At 48.7% G+C, this 15530-nt stretch overlaps 1 protein-coding gene across 1 annotated transcript in view; it reads left to right on the top strand.

The window, feature by feature from the left end:
- LOC135388787 (neuropeptide receptor 15-like) overlaps positions 1–15530 on the top strand; it is a 289581-nt gene that overhangs the window by 240341 nt on the left and 33710 nt on the right. The window contains exon 2 of the mRNA XM_064618586.1: positions 2218–2464. Coding sequence (XP_064474656.1) covers positions 2218–2464 — 247 coding nt within the window. The remainder of the gene's footprint in view (positions 1–2217; positions 2465–15530) is intronic.

Raw genomic sequence — 15530 nt, 5'->3', positions numbered from 1 at the left:
CTCCGTCGTCCAACGGTCATCTGCTTGGACACTGCCAACCGACACGTGACAGAGCTGGTAGTCTTCGTCGCTCTCACTCTGAGATGTCTCTACGCGAACCTCGTTCAGCTTCTTCCCTTTCCTGGGATTCCTCTTCTGTGGCTTCCGGGTCCTCCGTGGCGGTCCGCGGCAGACCTTGGCGAAGTGGTTTCGAAGTCCGCACTTGCTGCATTGTTTTCCCAGTGCTGGGCAGTTCCCTGAGCGATGCTCCTTGTAGCCACAATTCCCGCAGGATGTGCAAGTTGCTAAACCGTTTACTTCTGCCCCGTCAGGCACCTTCTCTTTGCGTATTTCCATAAAGCGCTCTTTTGACATCTCCTGGGTTCGACAGCACTCGAGGACCTTCGTGAAGCTTGGATTATCGCTTATGAGTTTTCTTTGTAGTTGTTGGTCTTTGACTCCCAGTATTATACGGCTTTTCAGCATCCTTTGTTCGAAGTCGCCGAACTCACAGTTCCGAGCCAGCGTCCTGAGTTCTGTGAGCCAGTCGTCGAACCTCTCGCCTTCCTTCTGGTCCCGTTTTCCAAAGACAAATTCATGGTAGGTCAGGTTGACTGTTGGCTTCATGTAGGCCTCAAACTTCGTTCGAACGACCTCAACGTTCTGCTTGTCGGCCTCATTTTCGAATACGAACGTATCAAAGATCCGCCGCCCTACGTCACCGATGCATACCAAAAATGTTGCTGCCTGTACCTTGCTAGGTTGTTGGGTGAGGTGGGTTGCAACGGCGAAGAGATCATACTCTGCTCTCCAAGTCTTCCATGCTTGCCACATGTCACCGGAAATATCCAACGGCTTGGGCGGTGGAAGTAGACTCGTCATGACAGGAGCCACCGGCGCGGTGGACGTAGGAGTGGAGCTCGGTTCTTCAACCCGCGATGAACCTGATGCGTTCTCCATGACGTATATGTTCGAAAGGCGCTGCCACCATGTGAAACGTGTCATACACGGCCAGCGACTTGAATCCAAAAGGCAACTTTATTGTCGTCATCCACGGCTTAAATACTGCCGGCATCGTCGTCGTCGTTATCACACTATTACTCTGCTGACACTAATGATGCTCAGGGTCACGGTGAAAAATATTTCAAGTAAACTTCACTAATTATGCACCATTCAATTTTATAGAGAGGGCTTTCGCTACCGTGTCACTTGCTTCCTTTACATTTTATCGTTGTGGTGCTTGTGTATTGTCCCTAAAGCGTTTGTAAAAGCGCAAAGAAGATATAAGACGGACGAGCACATAAAGAACACCCCTCACGCACCGCCGCAACTTTGTCGAACCACGTAGTGGTGAATGGGAGAGAAGGAAAAACAAATGTATAAACTAAGGTTTTAGGGGGCTGTCGCCCCCATCCCCCACCGCCCCTGGATTCGCCAAAGCGCAAAGCTAAAAAAGACGCTCCGGGTCGACCAGTCGAATGCGCCGTAAGCGTTCGTCTATGGTCTTGGCGCTTTGGGAAATGAGCCGTTGCCAACACGCCCAACATCGCATTCTAACAAACTTCCACATTTTTGTTTGCTGTGTGTATGTTTTGTTCATTGTAGTTATACTTGTAACTCCTCTCTTCCCGCGTAACGCCCTCCCCACTGACTTTTGGGCGTATAAATACATAAAGTCAAGCGATTGATTTCAACATATCACACACGCACACGTGGAAGGTGGCATTACGTAGCGCTTTATGCCACAATTTTAAAGCGTTAGCTTTATAGGGCCACGTGACACAAAGGGTTTTGCCAAATATTTACCGCTAACGACGTCCCTATAAAGGTACCATTTTTTTTTTATTCCGTGCTAGCGCCGCAAAACAACTGTGGCTATGAGCGGCGTACAGATGTGTACAGATGTAGAGAGGACAGCAGGAAGGAGTTGAGAACAGGGAGGTTAGTATGCGTCCTTGGCCGACTTCAGGGGGAAGTGTGCCGACATTCGTCTCGAAAGCATTCGGAAAACACAGGGAAAACCTCAGAGAGCACAGCCGGTGGTAGGACTCGAACCCAGCCCTTCCCAGTCTTCAGCACGAGCTTGAATACCACCAACGAGCTGGACGCCTTAACCCGCTTGGGCATGGCGCTGATGGTACCCGATTTAATTGCAAAATATATGCAGCAAATTTTTCTTTAGCGTCATTCTCTTCCTCCCTGTCCTCCAGTAACCTCAGCCTTTACATTCTTCCGCAGATACGTGGCCATCATCCACCCGATGCGGGCGCATCTGCTCTGTTGCCGTGCGCGGATGTGCGTCGTCATCTGCCTCATCTGGCCGTTAGCCATGGCATGCGCTGCACCGAATCTCCTGTGCCATGTCCTTCTGTCACATCACCCAGATTTTACGCCCTGCGTCATGCAGTTCCCCTCACCGAACCATTTCTTGGCGTACAAGTTCGCCGAGTTCTTCATCTTCTACTTATTGCCACTCATAATCCAAGTAAGTCCTGGAAGGGATGTCCTCGATCAATGTAATCAAAGATAGCTATGTGTGGTCATATTTAGAGTATGCTGGCAGTTATTTCACTTGAGCGAAAGTGTAATTGAACTACCCACTCAAAGATTTAAGGTAAGGCTTCAAATGTCGCCATGCATATTGGGACCTTCCTCAGATCTTCCGCTAATGCTACATATAGTTACGTACCAGTATGTGAATAGAGCATTAGACGAGGCACTAGGGTAATGATGACGGTGAGGTGAGGTGGTTTTTAAGCGATAGTTTTATAGGGCCGCCAACAGTGTACGTCTGTCTACGTGACAGTGTCACCACCGCCACGTGATGGCCACACACACATTGGATGATGATGAGGTGGGCGATTCACTGCCGCTGAGGTGGTACACTGCCCTATTGCGCATTGGCAACGGATGAGGGGATGATGATGGGGGCTTTCGGAGAGCCGCCACCAGACCGGCACAAGTGCTCCGCAAGAAGACTCAAGGCCTTGCATCTGGGGGGCAGCGTTCGACCACGGTCCGGGGATCTTCGCGAGGTTGAACGGCCGCTTTTCAATACGTTGCATAGAGACTTCCATTAGTGCACGCTCGTGGTGATATTGCCACAAGCCAAGATGACGTGGCGGAGGTCGCCGTGCACTCCGCAAGTGGGGCATAGGGAAGACGAGGTAGAGCCGAGACGGTGTTGAAAGGCAGGTGTAAAGGCAACGTTGAGCCTCATGCCGTGGAAGGGAGCAGCAAAGGGGCGCGGTAGTCGCGGAGGAAGTACGAGAGAAAGGAAGTGTGATGGCCAGACGCTCTTTGGGGTGCGCTCAAGTTGTGTAACCGGCACAATAACAATGCGAAAAAAAAATTAACCAATTCCCAGAACATGGCTTTCAATAAAAACTAGGGGTGTGCGAATCCGAATATTTTAAGTCGAATCGAATATCGAATCAAATGGGGGAAAACATTCCGAATACCGAATCGAATATCGAATATTTGTGCAAAATTTACAATATGTGACTTTCGCACTAAAAGTTTCCATTTTGTAGCCCATGGCTTTAGTGTATTTTTTCTGGCATTAACTGTCACAAGAGAGACACGCAATTCTTCTGTTTAAAGCCCCTACTCTTTAATTTTACATGAGAGTGCTTCCTGCTTTTCAAGTGAGCCTACACTTACTGGCGTACTGGAGTGGTTACCTTCATTTCAAAATTTTATGTCAGGCAGTAGCATGTTATACAGATGAGCCTGTAATTGTTCCAGACAACCATAGGACATTTGTGAAACAAACGAATTGGCATCCTGCCTCAGCTTTGCCATGAACACCCTTTAGTTTCTTTGCATTCGTCCTAGGAAGTTGCACTACTGAAATTTTAGATGTAAAGGACATCTTTAAGACACCTTTCTTGTTCGTGAGCTGTAGTCATTATTCAAGAGTCCTAACTTTTTAAAGGCAACCTCACAGACATCAAATCAAAGTCCCTCGTTGGCACCGCTAAACTGCATGTGGGAGGGGCGCCGCCCCTTCCACAGACGATGTCTACAAAACTAACTTTGGATAACGTTATCTTAAACTAAACACCGTCCGGCCTGTGTTGGTCCTGCAGCAAGGGCAATTTCGTAAAGGAGGCTTCACCTCATGCACGGAAGCATCAGGTGAAGCCCACTTTCGGGTTGTGTCGTTCATATTCGTGGAATAGTCGAATATTCGAAAAATCAAATATTGGATATTCCATTCGCGAATCGAATAGTTCGAGCGTTTGATATTCGATTCGAATTCGAAAATTCGAATATTCGCACACTCCTAATAAAAACCTAAGAGCACATCAAAAAAGAGTTTCGCTAAAAATTGACCGCTAACGATGATCCCAGAACAGAGTCGTAGCGACCGCATTTTACCGGCAGGCGGGAAGGGGGTAAGGTTGGGACGGGCAAACCTCGAGTACGGCTTGGTGGGAAGGGTTTGGTAGTAGAGATGTAACGCATTAAAGGCGGGTGCATCATAGTGAGTGAAGAATTAGACAAAAACGAAAGTGAAACATTTATTTCCGCATGGTTGGTACACGTCTTGTTGATACACACATGATAAAGAAAGCAGATGCAGAAACCAGCACACCCTTAGAGCATACTATTTTCTGAAGGTAGCTAAAAGACTTCGTTCTAAATCTACAAGTTGAAACGTGATTTTTCTAATAGACGTTGGTTTGATAAACTCGTTTGCTACAGCATTTAGGCTCACTGTGACAATGTACTAAGGCCATATGGTTTAGTCTGGCCTGCTCTATTTGTAGAGTGTAAGTTTTGACCCATCGGAGACAGGAGAAAGACCTTTCTGACATGCAGGAGGTCGCAGGTATTGTGAGTACAATTCGAAGAAGTTCAACAACTTCCGGAGGTTGCGTCGTTAGTGGTCCGCCTTCGTTTCGCGAGAGAAGCTCTTTCACGTCTTGAAATGAAGCAAGTGTCGCAACACGTTACTTTGCAATGTCCATTAGCATGTCTCAGTGAAGTTGAAGGCGGCCTGCATCAAGGTTTCCTCTATATAACTCGCACCATTATGTGCTGTCTACGCCTTCCGTCAAGAACTTTTCGACTCCCGTCACCTGATCCCACGTTCCGGGAGGAAACTGAGTGCACAGGGATGAATGCACAGTGTCGATAACCATTGGGAACCGCTGCCGATAGAAATCTTCCGGGGATTTAAACTCGTGTGCTCGCGCGATCCTTTGTCATAACGACGTGGTGCTTGCCGCTGCCTGTTCGGAACGCTAGCTTGGACTTCCAGCATTTACCTGATCAGCCTTAGCTAGCATGTCGCTCCAAGAGCAAGAGAATTCTTCGCGGAGTTCAGCAACCGGCTCTTTAACGGCCTTCACTATCAGCTCTGCATGGATAAACTGTAGACTCTTCTTCTGAAGAGCAGGATTTGCACTTCTCAATCTTTCACAAACAGGGATCATGAACTACACACACACATACATTAGATGATGATGAGGTGTGCGATTCACCGCCGCTGTGGCGGTGCACCGCCCTATTGCACATTGGGAACGGATGAGGGGATGATGATGGGGAAGTACTTTCAGAGATCCTTCGCCAGACCGGTGGAGCGAAAGAACTCCGACGAAGGCCTTGCATGTGGCTGGGCACTGGGCAGCGTTCGACAACGGTCCAAGAATCTTCGCGAGGCTAAGCGGCCGTTTGTCAATACGTTGCATAGCAACTTCTCTGGGTGCATGTTCTTGGTGATAATTCTCACAAGCCAGGATGACGTGGCAGAGGTCGCCGTGCACTCCACAAGTGGGAAAGAGAGAAGACGAGGTGGAGCCGAGACGGTGTCTAAAGGCAGCTGTAAATGCAACGTTCAGCCTCATGCGGTGGAAGCGTGAACTAAACGGACGCGTTAGTCGCAAATGAATTTCAAGACAAACGGTGGGGTCTACAGCAGAGAGAATGGAAGCGGCTACGTCGTGTTGCCACAGAGCCTGCATCTTGGGGCCGTGGAGTGTCGAAAGGATGGTGTCTACGGTCGCGCGGAGACATCATTATCGGGGAAAGAGCTGCGTGCTGATGGGCGCTCAAAGCGGCTCTGTCTGCTTCTTCATTACCACTCTTGCCGACACGTCCGGGTATCCACTGTAGTGCGACAGTGTGCCCTGCACAGCCACCTTCTTATATACTTGCAGGATGTCAAAGACAACAGGACTGAGGGAGCCGCGTATCCTCAAGTTGGCCACACACTATAGCGCGGGTCTTGGGTCTGGCTGGCTCATATTTATTGCAGAGCAAAGAGAATGGCGTAGAGCTCGGCACACGTAAATGATGTTCTGTGCGAAAGATGGTAACCACAGGAGACTGAGATGGAATGACAAACGCTGAGGATGAGCCATCCCGAGTAGATGACCAGTCAGTGAAAACCGGCGTTGACGTCGTGTACCTAGGATTCATCATGCCGAGGGTAAGCTGCTTGGTGACACGTGGGGCTGTATTCCTTTTCCTTCCATGCAGGCCAAGAACAGTTAGGCAGATGACTGGGCTTGGCACAGACCATGAAAGGGTACTGGGAGCCACTGTCTTCACCAGGAAATGCGGAACGCTAGGCTTCAGCGGAGCAATCACCGGGCGGACCTTGCAGGGTTTGCGTCTCAAAATCTTCGATAAGAGCGGGTGCCCCCGATGATGTGATAAAATTTGGAGGAAAAGTCGCCAGGTCTCATTGCAGCGAAAAACGTTCAGCGGGGTCTCCTTCGCTTCAGCAATAACTGCTCCGGCGTCTGCTGCTCGCCGGACTTCGATGCACACACGGAGGCTTCGCGCCAGGAGGCACTGCAACTTATGATCTGAAGTTGTTGGGAGGCCATTAAGCACCGGCAAGCTATACGCGAGCGACCCTCGCACCAACGCTTTTTGTGGACGGCCAACAGATAGCACATGTCACTGCCCCATCTCATGCCTGCCAAGCTACGGATCACCGCAATCTAACGGTGGATCTTGATCTCCAAGCTTACAGTATGCTTCCGCCCACGAGCCCAGCATCAACAGTAAAACCGCGGAACCTGTGGTGAGACACGTACATCAATGGTATTCCAGTAACCGAAAGCTGGAAGGGCCGCACATTCCGTCTCGTAAAATGAGGTATCACTGTCTTCTAGGCGCCAGAGCCTGCCATTGACAAGTACTTCTGGATAGCGTCGAGAGCGAGTTGGATGCGTCGCGCGACGGCAGGACGGGATTTGCCGCTGGTCCAGAGACAAATGTCATCAGCTTATATGGAGATAGCCACTTTCTTGCCGACGCCACCCCGAAGACCAGCCGTAACAATGTTAAATAAGATAGGGCTCAGAACGCTCTCTTAGGGCACACCATGGGTCAACATGACAAGATCTGTATCACCCTGACTTGTGCGGACGAACAGTTCGCGTTCATGGAGAAAATCAGTCAGCCATGAGGGTGTTCTGGATGGTAGAGTGGCATCAACAAGATCATGGAGGACATAACCGTGGAGGACATAAGCTTCACAACACGCGCGTCCTACAACTAACAGGTGGCCGTGCTGGCGTCAAACCCTCTCACTACCTCAGGCGCGCGGGCGCAGCGCCCTGGGGGTCATGGTAGTCATTGCAGTCATTCTAGCGTGGCTACCTGCAAGGCTCTGAAGAGGCTGCAACAGTACCGTCTGGGCGCGAGGCATGCCTGCGACCTCTGGTTCCACGTGCACTGGATGTACTGAGGTGTGCGTGGATCATGTCGTCGATTGCACTCCTCGGGAACAAGCTGCTAGCTGTTATACGCGCTTGAATGCGGATCAGTGGGACTAATTTGCTCCTAATAGCTCCTAACTAATAAACCGGGACTAATTGCTCCTCTGGAGCCATGAAATTCCGCCCCGGTTGGGAATCACTGTACTAGTAGACAGATTGTCCATAGGACTACCATAAAAAGGTACCACGATACCACGAGCTCTCAAGCGCGATGTTCTCACATGCTATCACGACAAAGATGGTCACAGCGATGCTAGCCGGACATTGTATAAAATTCGCAAAAGGTACTCTTGCAAAACGATGTCTCAAGATGTGCATGCCTATGTCAAGAGTACAACCACGTGCCAGGTGTACAACTATGGGTTTTGCAGCCACACGAACCCCCAACAACGCCTTTCGATTGCATCGCCATTGATCACGTCGGTGCTATCAACAACGAGGGCCACAACAAATACTTCATTACTGCTGTCGACACGCGTTTCGTCGTATCCCGTGCTGTGCGAAGCAAATCTACCGAACATTTGCTCACTTTCTTTGAACAGGGCATCGTCCGTACTTACAGAACATCTCGAAAAGTCATTAGCGACAACGACAAAGTTCTCATATCTATATACGGCAGCAACAAAGTATTTCACCAACAGCCAAGGCGAGCAGTTTTTTCACCTTCCACCACCTTTCACCACCACCACCACCACCACCACCATTTCGCCAACCGCCACATCTCACGACGGACTACAGTGCCCTACGCTCCGGAGACCTTACAAAAATATGTTGAGCCTTTCTGTAGACATCCCGTGTAATTCCTGTATACCCTATGAACTCTCTGTAGACTCTTCCTTTCTGTATACCAAATGCACAGACTTTCTGATAACGCTTATAGACTTCCTGTATGCATGCCTCCCATTCCTTTCTGCATACCTAGTGCACAGATTTTCTGTGTAACTACGAGTAATATAGACCTACTGTACTTTTTCATCAGTAAAAAGGGGGCACACTTTCTGTACACTGTGTGTTGACTTTTTTGGCTGTGCATTTTGCGGCTATAAATTTTACGGCCCTGGTATTAATTCCCACTCCGCCCATGAAGTATATCATCACTGTACAGCTTCTGCAATGAATACTATTGTATTTGATTTCCAATATTAGCAAACAACACAATAGCAGACATGCACAATCAACAACTGAAAGAACATGCCGTATATCTACATCAATTGAAAGACGAAAAAGAGAGAGAGAGAGAGATTAAAATATATTAAAGACAGAAAAAGAGAAATAGAAAAAAAACGAAATAAGAAAAATAGAAGAGTATACCTTTCTGTAGGCATCAGTATACTTCCGTATCCTTGTCCACTCTTGTGAACTTGTCTTTTCTCTACACTATGTGCGTTCACATTCTGTATGCCCTGGTAGGCATCATTTATACTTTTCATTGGGAATTAACAGCATGCACGCTATAGAATGTCTACTGACTTTCTGTATACTAGCTGTAGGCATTCATGGTCACGGTAATGCTGCCTTCACTCAGAGTGTGGCAATGTGCGTAAAGAACGGCAACTTTACACTTTGATCATGTGCGAACATGCACACAGCTTGTACAACAGTCACGTTGACGTCCAAAGGAGGGCGCGAAGGTGAACCGGGTAACGTAATAGACCTCTCCCTGTTTGTAAACAAATGACGTCAAAGTTTTCGACAGCGCCACCAGTTTGGTAAAGTTGAACTATGCTCGAAGCTAGGGGGCGAACAAGGTCGCGCCCCAAAGCCGCGGTCTTGAGGGGATTACGATGGTCCCCGATAGGGACGTGACCCTCGGTCCTACTTTTCTTTCAATAGGAGGCAGCGAACAAGTGCCCCTTCGTGGGACCCAGCCCTCCCCTTGCAATTTATTTCGGTTTCAGTCTGTCTATCGACGTCATGATGACGTTTTTCGGGAAGAGGTTTATACGTGGGGGTGACGTGAAGCATGGACTCTACTTCCTTCCAAACACGCGAAAAACGAATAAGGGACACATTATTTCAGATTGTGTAGGAAATTACGATGCACTGGTGTTATGGCTGATCGTGATTAAAATAGTATAATGAACACATCATAAAACTCTAGAGCGCTGAAGGTGTAACAAACAAACACAAACATAATAACGGCTGCCGATCGGCATCGCCATTGGCAGCATCATCATCATCTCTCTCATTCATAATTTCCTGTTTGAAAGTGCGGCATGACGCGTATGAGACGTGGTGCACCTTTTCTTTTCATCATTTTTGTGCGTTGGTGAACGATATGTAGGACAGCAGGGAGGTTTTACCCTCGTGTAGTGTTTATCAATACGTTAACCGTAAGAAATGGGAGACAGCTTGTGATAAGATCTTGTGCTCTGTTAGACATCGTGGTGGCCGAACGTGATAGTATTTGGTGGGGATCGCAGATACACAAACCGACGGGCGTCAAGAAAGCTCGGCAGCTTTCGAGAATGGCGGTAAGTGTATTTTTTACTCAGTTCTACTTGCCCTGAAATGTTCTGATGTTCTTACAAATGTTGTGATTTGTTCTTATCTTATTTGTAAAACGTTCTGTCTCTTTGCTGTCAATGTCGTGAAAGCATGAGCTGTAATGTGTGTGGTTTTCAGAGCTACTCACGGGCAGCGCTAACCGCGGTTACGCTTAACCACTGTTACACGACCAAACAGCGGTTATCGTGAACCACGGTTTGTTTGTGTTAGCGGTGAGTACGTGATTGTGACGCAAGCGCCACGTATATTTTGACTAGGCTGTATATCATGAAAAGAAAATGACATAGTGGCAATTAAAAAGCTTAACAAGGATTAAGTGAATGAGTGAAGAGAAACTTGTGGGCATTTCCGGCGGGCAGTGTCATGGTATTAAACAACGATGCCGCTCCTCCCAGACTACAAGTTTAAGGAGGATTTCAGGTTTAATCGTATTGGATCTGCAATGACAGACGGCCGAACAGTGCGGGTGCAACAGGTTTACTAAGAATGAGAAAACGTGGGCGGGTGCGCATGCATAGATGCGCACGTACCAAAAATGTTGTTGTCGTTTGTTTCCCCCCCCCCCCTCGACGACTAGCCATTAACGAGGCCTCAACGGCCCCTGAGGGTCTGCAGTCTTGCTCGCGACAGTGGCTTCGTAAAAATGTCTGCGACCATCTCGCTAGTTTGGCAGTACGGGAGGTCGATGACTGTGGTGAACTAGGTCGCGCAGATGATGATAACGAACGTCGATGTTCTTCGTCCTCGCGCTAATGTCCTCGTTAACCGAGAGCTTGATGCAACCGTGGTTGCCTTCGGGCAAACACGTCGGTTCGTCCATGCTGCAGCCGAAGTCGGTGAGCAACCGTCGCAGCCACAGCACTTCCTGTGAGGCATGCGCCACTGAGACGTATTCAGCCTCTGTCGATGAAAGCGCCACGGACGTCTGCTTCCTGCTGGACCACGAAACAGGGCTTCCTCCTAGACTAATGAAGTAGCCGCTTGTTGATCTACGGTCCCTGATGTCAACTGCCCAGTCTGCGTCTGCGTAGCATACCAACCTTGCACCTCGCTCCCCAGACAGTTGCAGCTTGTAATTCAACGTGTACTTGAGGTACCGAAATGCCTTCTTAACGGCGGTCCAGTCGCGCTGGCGGGGCTTGCTGACACGTCGGCACAGGTACCCCATTGCACACGCTATGTCCTGGCGCGTTGTCGTGCTCTGGTACAAGAGCTCTCCAACTGTTTGCCGATAGATCTCGTTGCTCTGCAGTACGTAGTCATCCCCAGTGAGTTTCGGATAGTCCGCGTCCATAAGGATGGCACTGCCTTTAGCATCTCCGAGCTTGTACTTCTCCAGTAGGCTGCTGATCCTATTCGTCTGGTGAAGAAGAAAGCGATTATCCTCACTTCTCTCAATCTGGATTCCAAGGTCTTTGAGCTCAAAATGCTTGTTAAGGTCCTTCCAAACTGCAGTAATTGTTGAGTCATTTGGGTGGCATATCAGCATGTAGTCCACGTACAAGAGAATATACATCACCCCACTATCTACAGTTCGGGAATAGAGGCAGGGGTCGGCATCAGCACGCCTGAAGCCTTCTTCGAGTAGTACCTCGTTTGCCTTCACGTTCCAGGCCCTCGCGGCCTGTTTAAGCCCGTATAATGACTTTTTCAACTTGCAAACGAGATGCTCTTCCCCTTCCTGAACAAATCCCTCAGGCTGCTTCATATATATATATATTCTCTTCGATATCACCATTCAAGAAAGCAGTTTTAACGTCGAAGTGTCGGACCTTTAGCTTTTCTATCTCAGTGATGGTTAGGAGTACACGTAAGGAGTACACGTAAGCAGCAGGATGAAGATGCTGCTAATAAGGGAGGAAACTTGGACTTTCGTAGAAGATGAAGCCCCGGAGAGACCAACAGTTACCTGGATTGCCGGCGACCGGAAGGCGCAGAGCATCATTTGCTTAAGCATTGACGACAGTCAAATAATACACGTCTGAAAATGCTCGTCGCCCAAGATGATGTGGGAGGAACTTCGCAAGGTATACATGAGAGGGCTAACCTTAGCAATAAGTTGTACCATTCATTCATTCCATTCATACCTGCATTCACGTGTGGCGATGGTGCCACACGTGAATGCAGTCATGGTGACTGGTAACTTGCGTTATGTGCGCAGCACCCGTACCTGCCGTCAAAAGCGTGTAGAGGTCTTTGCGGATCTCACCAGTCGTGACCACGTCCTAATCCTTGATCACGACGCATCGGTCCCCTTGGAATGTTGCTACATTACCCTGCTGTGCGAGCCTCTTGACTGAAAGAAGGTTGCTCTCGAGCCCCGGAACGTAGAGAACATTTTCCACTCGGACTTTCTGGAATTCTGATTCGCCAACTTTGCAATACAGAATGCCATTCCCAACGCCCTCCGAAGAGACATGTTGCCCATTTGCGACGGTAATGGTTTCCGTCTTCTCCACGTAGCTCTTCGTAAACATTTACCGGTCATTGAACATATGGCTTGCTGCGCCAGAGTCAATGTACCAGTCTCCAGAAGAGCAACCGGTAGCAAAGGCCATATTGGGAGACGATGACCTGCTTGATACGGTTGTCCGTGCCGGCTGCTTAGTACGTGTTCTGCGAGAGCCTTTCCGTTGTGCTTTCCAGTCCGGACAATCTCGTTTGAAGTCGCCAACCTTTTTGCTCCAGAAGCATTCCGTTGCTGCTGCCGTGGCTAAACTCTTCGCGCTGTTTTGGGCCTTTGATCGAAGCGCTGATTCTGAGTCGCACGTAGCGGCAGCAGACCCTTGCTTCCTGTTATACTCATCGACCAGCTTCCCTTTGACGTAATCTAGCGTGAGATCTCCGTCCGAAGGAGCATCAAGGACGGTCACCAGAGCTTCATAACTGTCAGGAAGCCCACTAAGCAGAAGAGCAGCAACCTGGAAGTCGGTAGTCTCTTCTCCAATGCCACGCAAGCGCTCCACCAATTCCAGAACACGCCGTATGTAGCCCTGCATGTCCTCGTCCCTGTCCATCTTCGATTGGTATAACCTCCTCTGAAGGTACAACTTATTGCTCAGGTTAGCCCTCTCATGTACCTTGCGAAGTTCCTCCCACATCATCTTGGACGACGAGCATTTGCAGACGTGTATTATTTGACTGTCGTCATTGCAGATGGTGCTCTGCGCCTTCCGGTCGCCGGCAATCCAGGCAACTGTTGGTCTCTCCGGGGCTTCATCTTCTACGAAGGTCCAAGTTTCCTCCCTTATTAGCAGCATCTTCATCCTGAATTTCCACGCCTGGTAATTACCGTCCGTCAGCTTCGCGACCGAAAACTTGCTTGCTTCTCCCATCTCCTTGCTGTCCCGAAACCAATTCGAGCACTGTGTACAGACGAAGCTAGTTCCAGCGGTTGACCCTGTAGTAGCTTCCCTCCTGTGCAGCGCAGATGTCAATTCCGTGACTCTGGGCCCATAACCTATTGGATCTGCAATGACAGACGGCCGAACAGTGCGGGTGAAACACGTTTACTGAGAATGAGAAAACGTGGGCGGGTGCGCATGTATAGATGCGCACGTACCAAAATGATGTCGTTGTCGTTTGTTCCCCAACAAATCGTAGCACATTGAGGTACATAGTGAGTATTTGTGAGTCAATGCGACGACAGGACACAAATATGCGGAGAGCTATTCCCCTGCACAAGCGCGTGGCAATCGCATTGTACCGTCTTGCGACATCTGCCGAGGAGAGAACAGTGGCCAACGTTTTTGGCGTGGGTCGATCTTCAGTGAACAGCATCTCACGAGAGTTTTGTAAAATTTGTGTAGAACGGTTGGAGCCACGGCATGTAAATTCCCGAAAGCACACGAGTTGGAGGAGCATTTACGACAGTTCTTTGCAGTGGCTGGCTTTCCTCAAGCCGTGGGTGCCCTCGATGGTTGTCATATCGAAGTGCGTCCACCGAAGGACCAGGCTGTGGACTATTTCAATTACAAAGGGTGCCACAGCACGATTTTGCTGGCTGTAGTGGATCATACGTACAAATTCATATATACAAATGTGGGGACACCGGGTAGGAGCCACGATGCTGCAGTCTTTCAGCGATCACGACTACCTGCTGTTCTGGCCAGTGACCTATTTAAAAGAGAAGAAAAAAACCTTTCAGGGGGTATTGGTGGGCCCCTCCTCCTTGCTGACCAAGCATTTCCACTGCAACGCCACCTCATGAAGCGTTTCCCGCATGCAGGCCCCGCTGGCTCTCCTTCATAGATATTCAATTACCGCCTCTCAAGCGCAATGCGCCTTGTGGAAAACGCATTTGGCCGTCTCAAAGCACGTTTCCGCATGTTGAACAAAGGGTTATAGTGCAACATCGAAAATGTAATCTCATAGTTCGTGCGTGCTGTGTACTTCACAATATATGCGAAGAGCTCTCTGACCACTGTGATGCAAGCTGGATTAAGATGTTGCTGCGTGAAGAGCAAGGGCGGCGTCAACCACAGTGTTCCAGCAGTCTAGAGGAACCATCGGGTGTAGCAGTTCGAAATACTCTCGCCCAGTACCTCTCTACAAACTAACATTTCTTGTAGATTTATTTTTATATACAGTCGACCCCCGTTTGTACGGGCTTCACTTATCTGGATCCCGCGCCATATAGACAAAATCATGGGGACAGATTTCAGTCCGGCAATTTTAGCTTCATTTATCCGCGGTTCAGCTTCCGAATCCGGACACGAGTACCAGGAACCACTATAGGAAAGTATTTAACAACCCGCCTCACTTATTATCTAGTGTTGGGTCCGAGTCAGTGTGCGACATTTTCGCTACAGGGCACGGCAACCTTGGGGAATGAACTACTCCGTACTATGATTCAACGATTTCCCTCTTTCCCATTGTACTCATGCGGGGTGATGACCAGACCAGTTGTTTGAAGCTGTAGAGGAAGGAAGGAAACTATGGAAATTGATGTTCTGAGGGCGGAACACAGAGAAAAGACAAACACAAAGCCTCAAGTGTCTAAGAACAATTAACAATACAACAACACAATTAACACATTAGCAGTGTTCCTGAGCTTAACTGAGGGCTTAGGATAGTTTGGTGTTTTAGTAATCTTGACAAATCAATATGAACAGTTTAATATGCATTACAAAATAAATACGAGCCTTGTAGACACGTCCAAATATCGTGTTTCACTTATCCGGATTATCCGCTATCCGGACATTTTCGCTGGGAGTGGTGAAGTCTGGGTAGACGGGGGTCAACTGTAGATATGCATATCTATTTCTTTTCTCTATTAATTGATATGCTGGTTTAACTAAC

This window comes from Ornithodoros turicata, chromosome 3 (assembly GCF_037126465.1).
Source record: "Ornithodoros turicata isolate Travis chromosome 3, ASM3712646v1, whole genome shotgun sequence".
Taxonomy (NCBI): Eukaryota; Metazoa; Arthropoda; class Arachnida; order Ixodida; family Argasidae; genus Ornithodoros; species Ornithodoros turicata.
The sequence above is the reverse complement of the archived record's forward strand: the minus strand, read 5'-3'. Positions and strand labels throughout refer to the sequence as shown.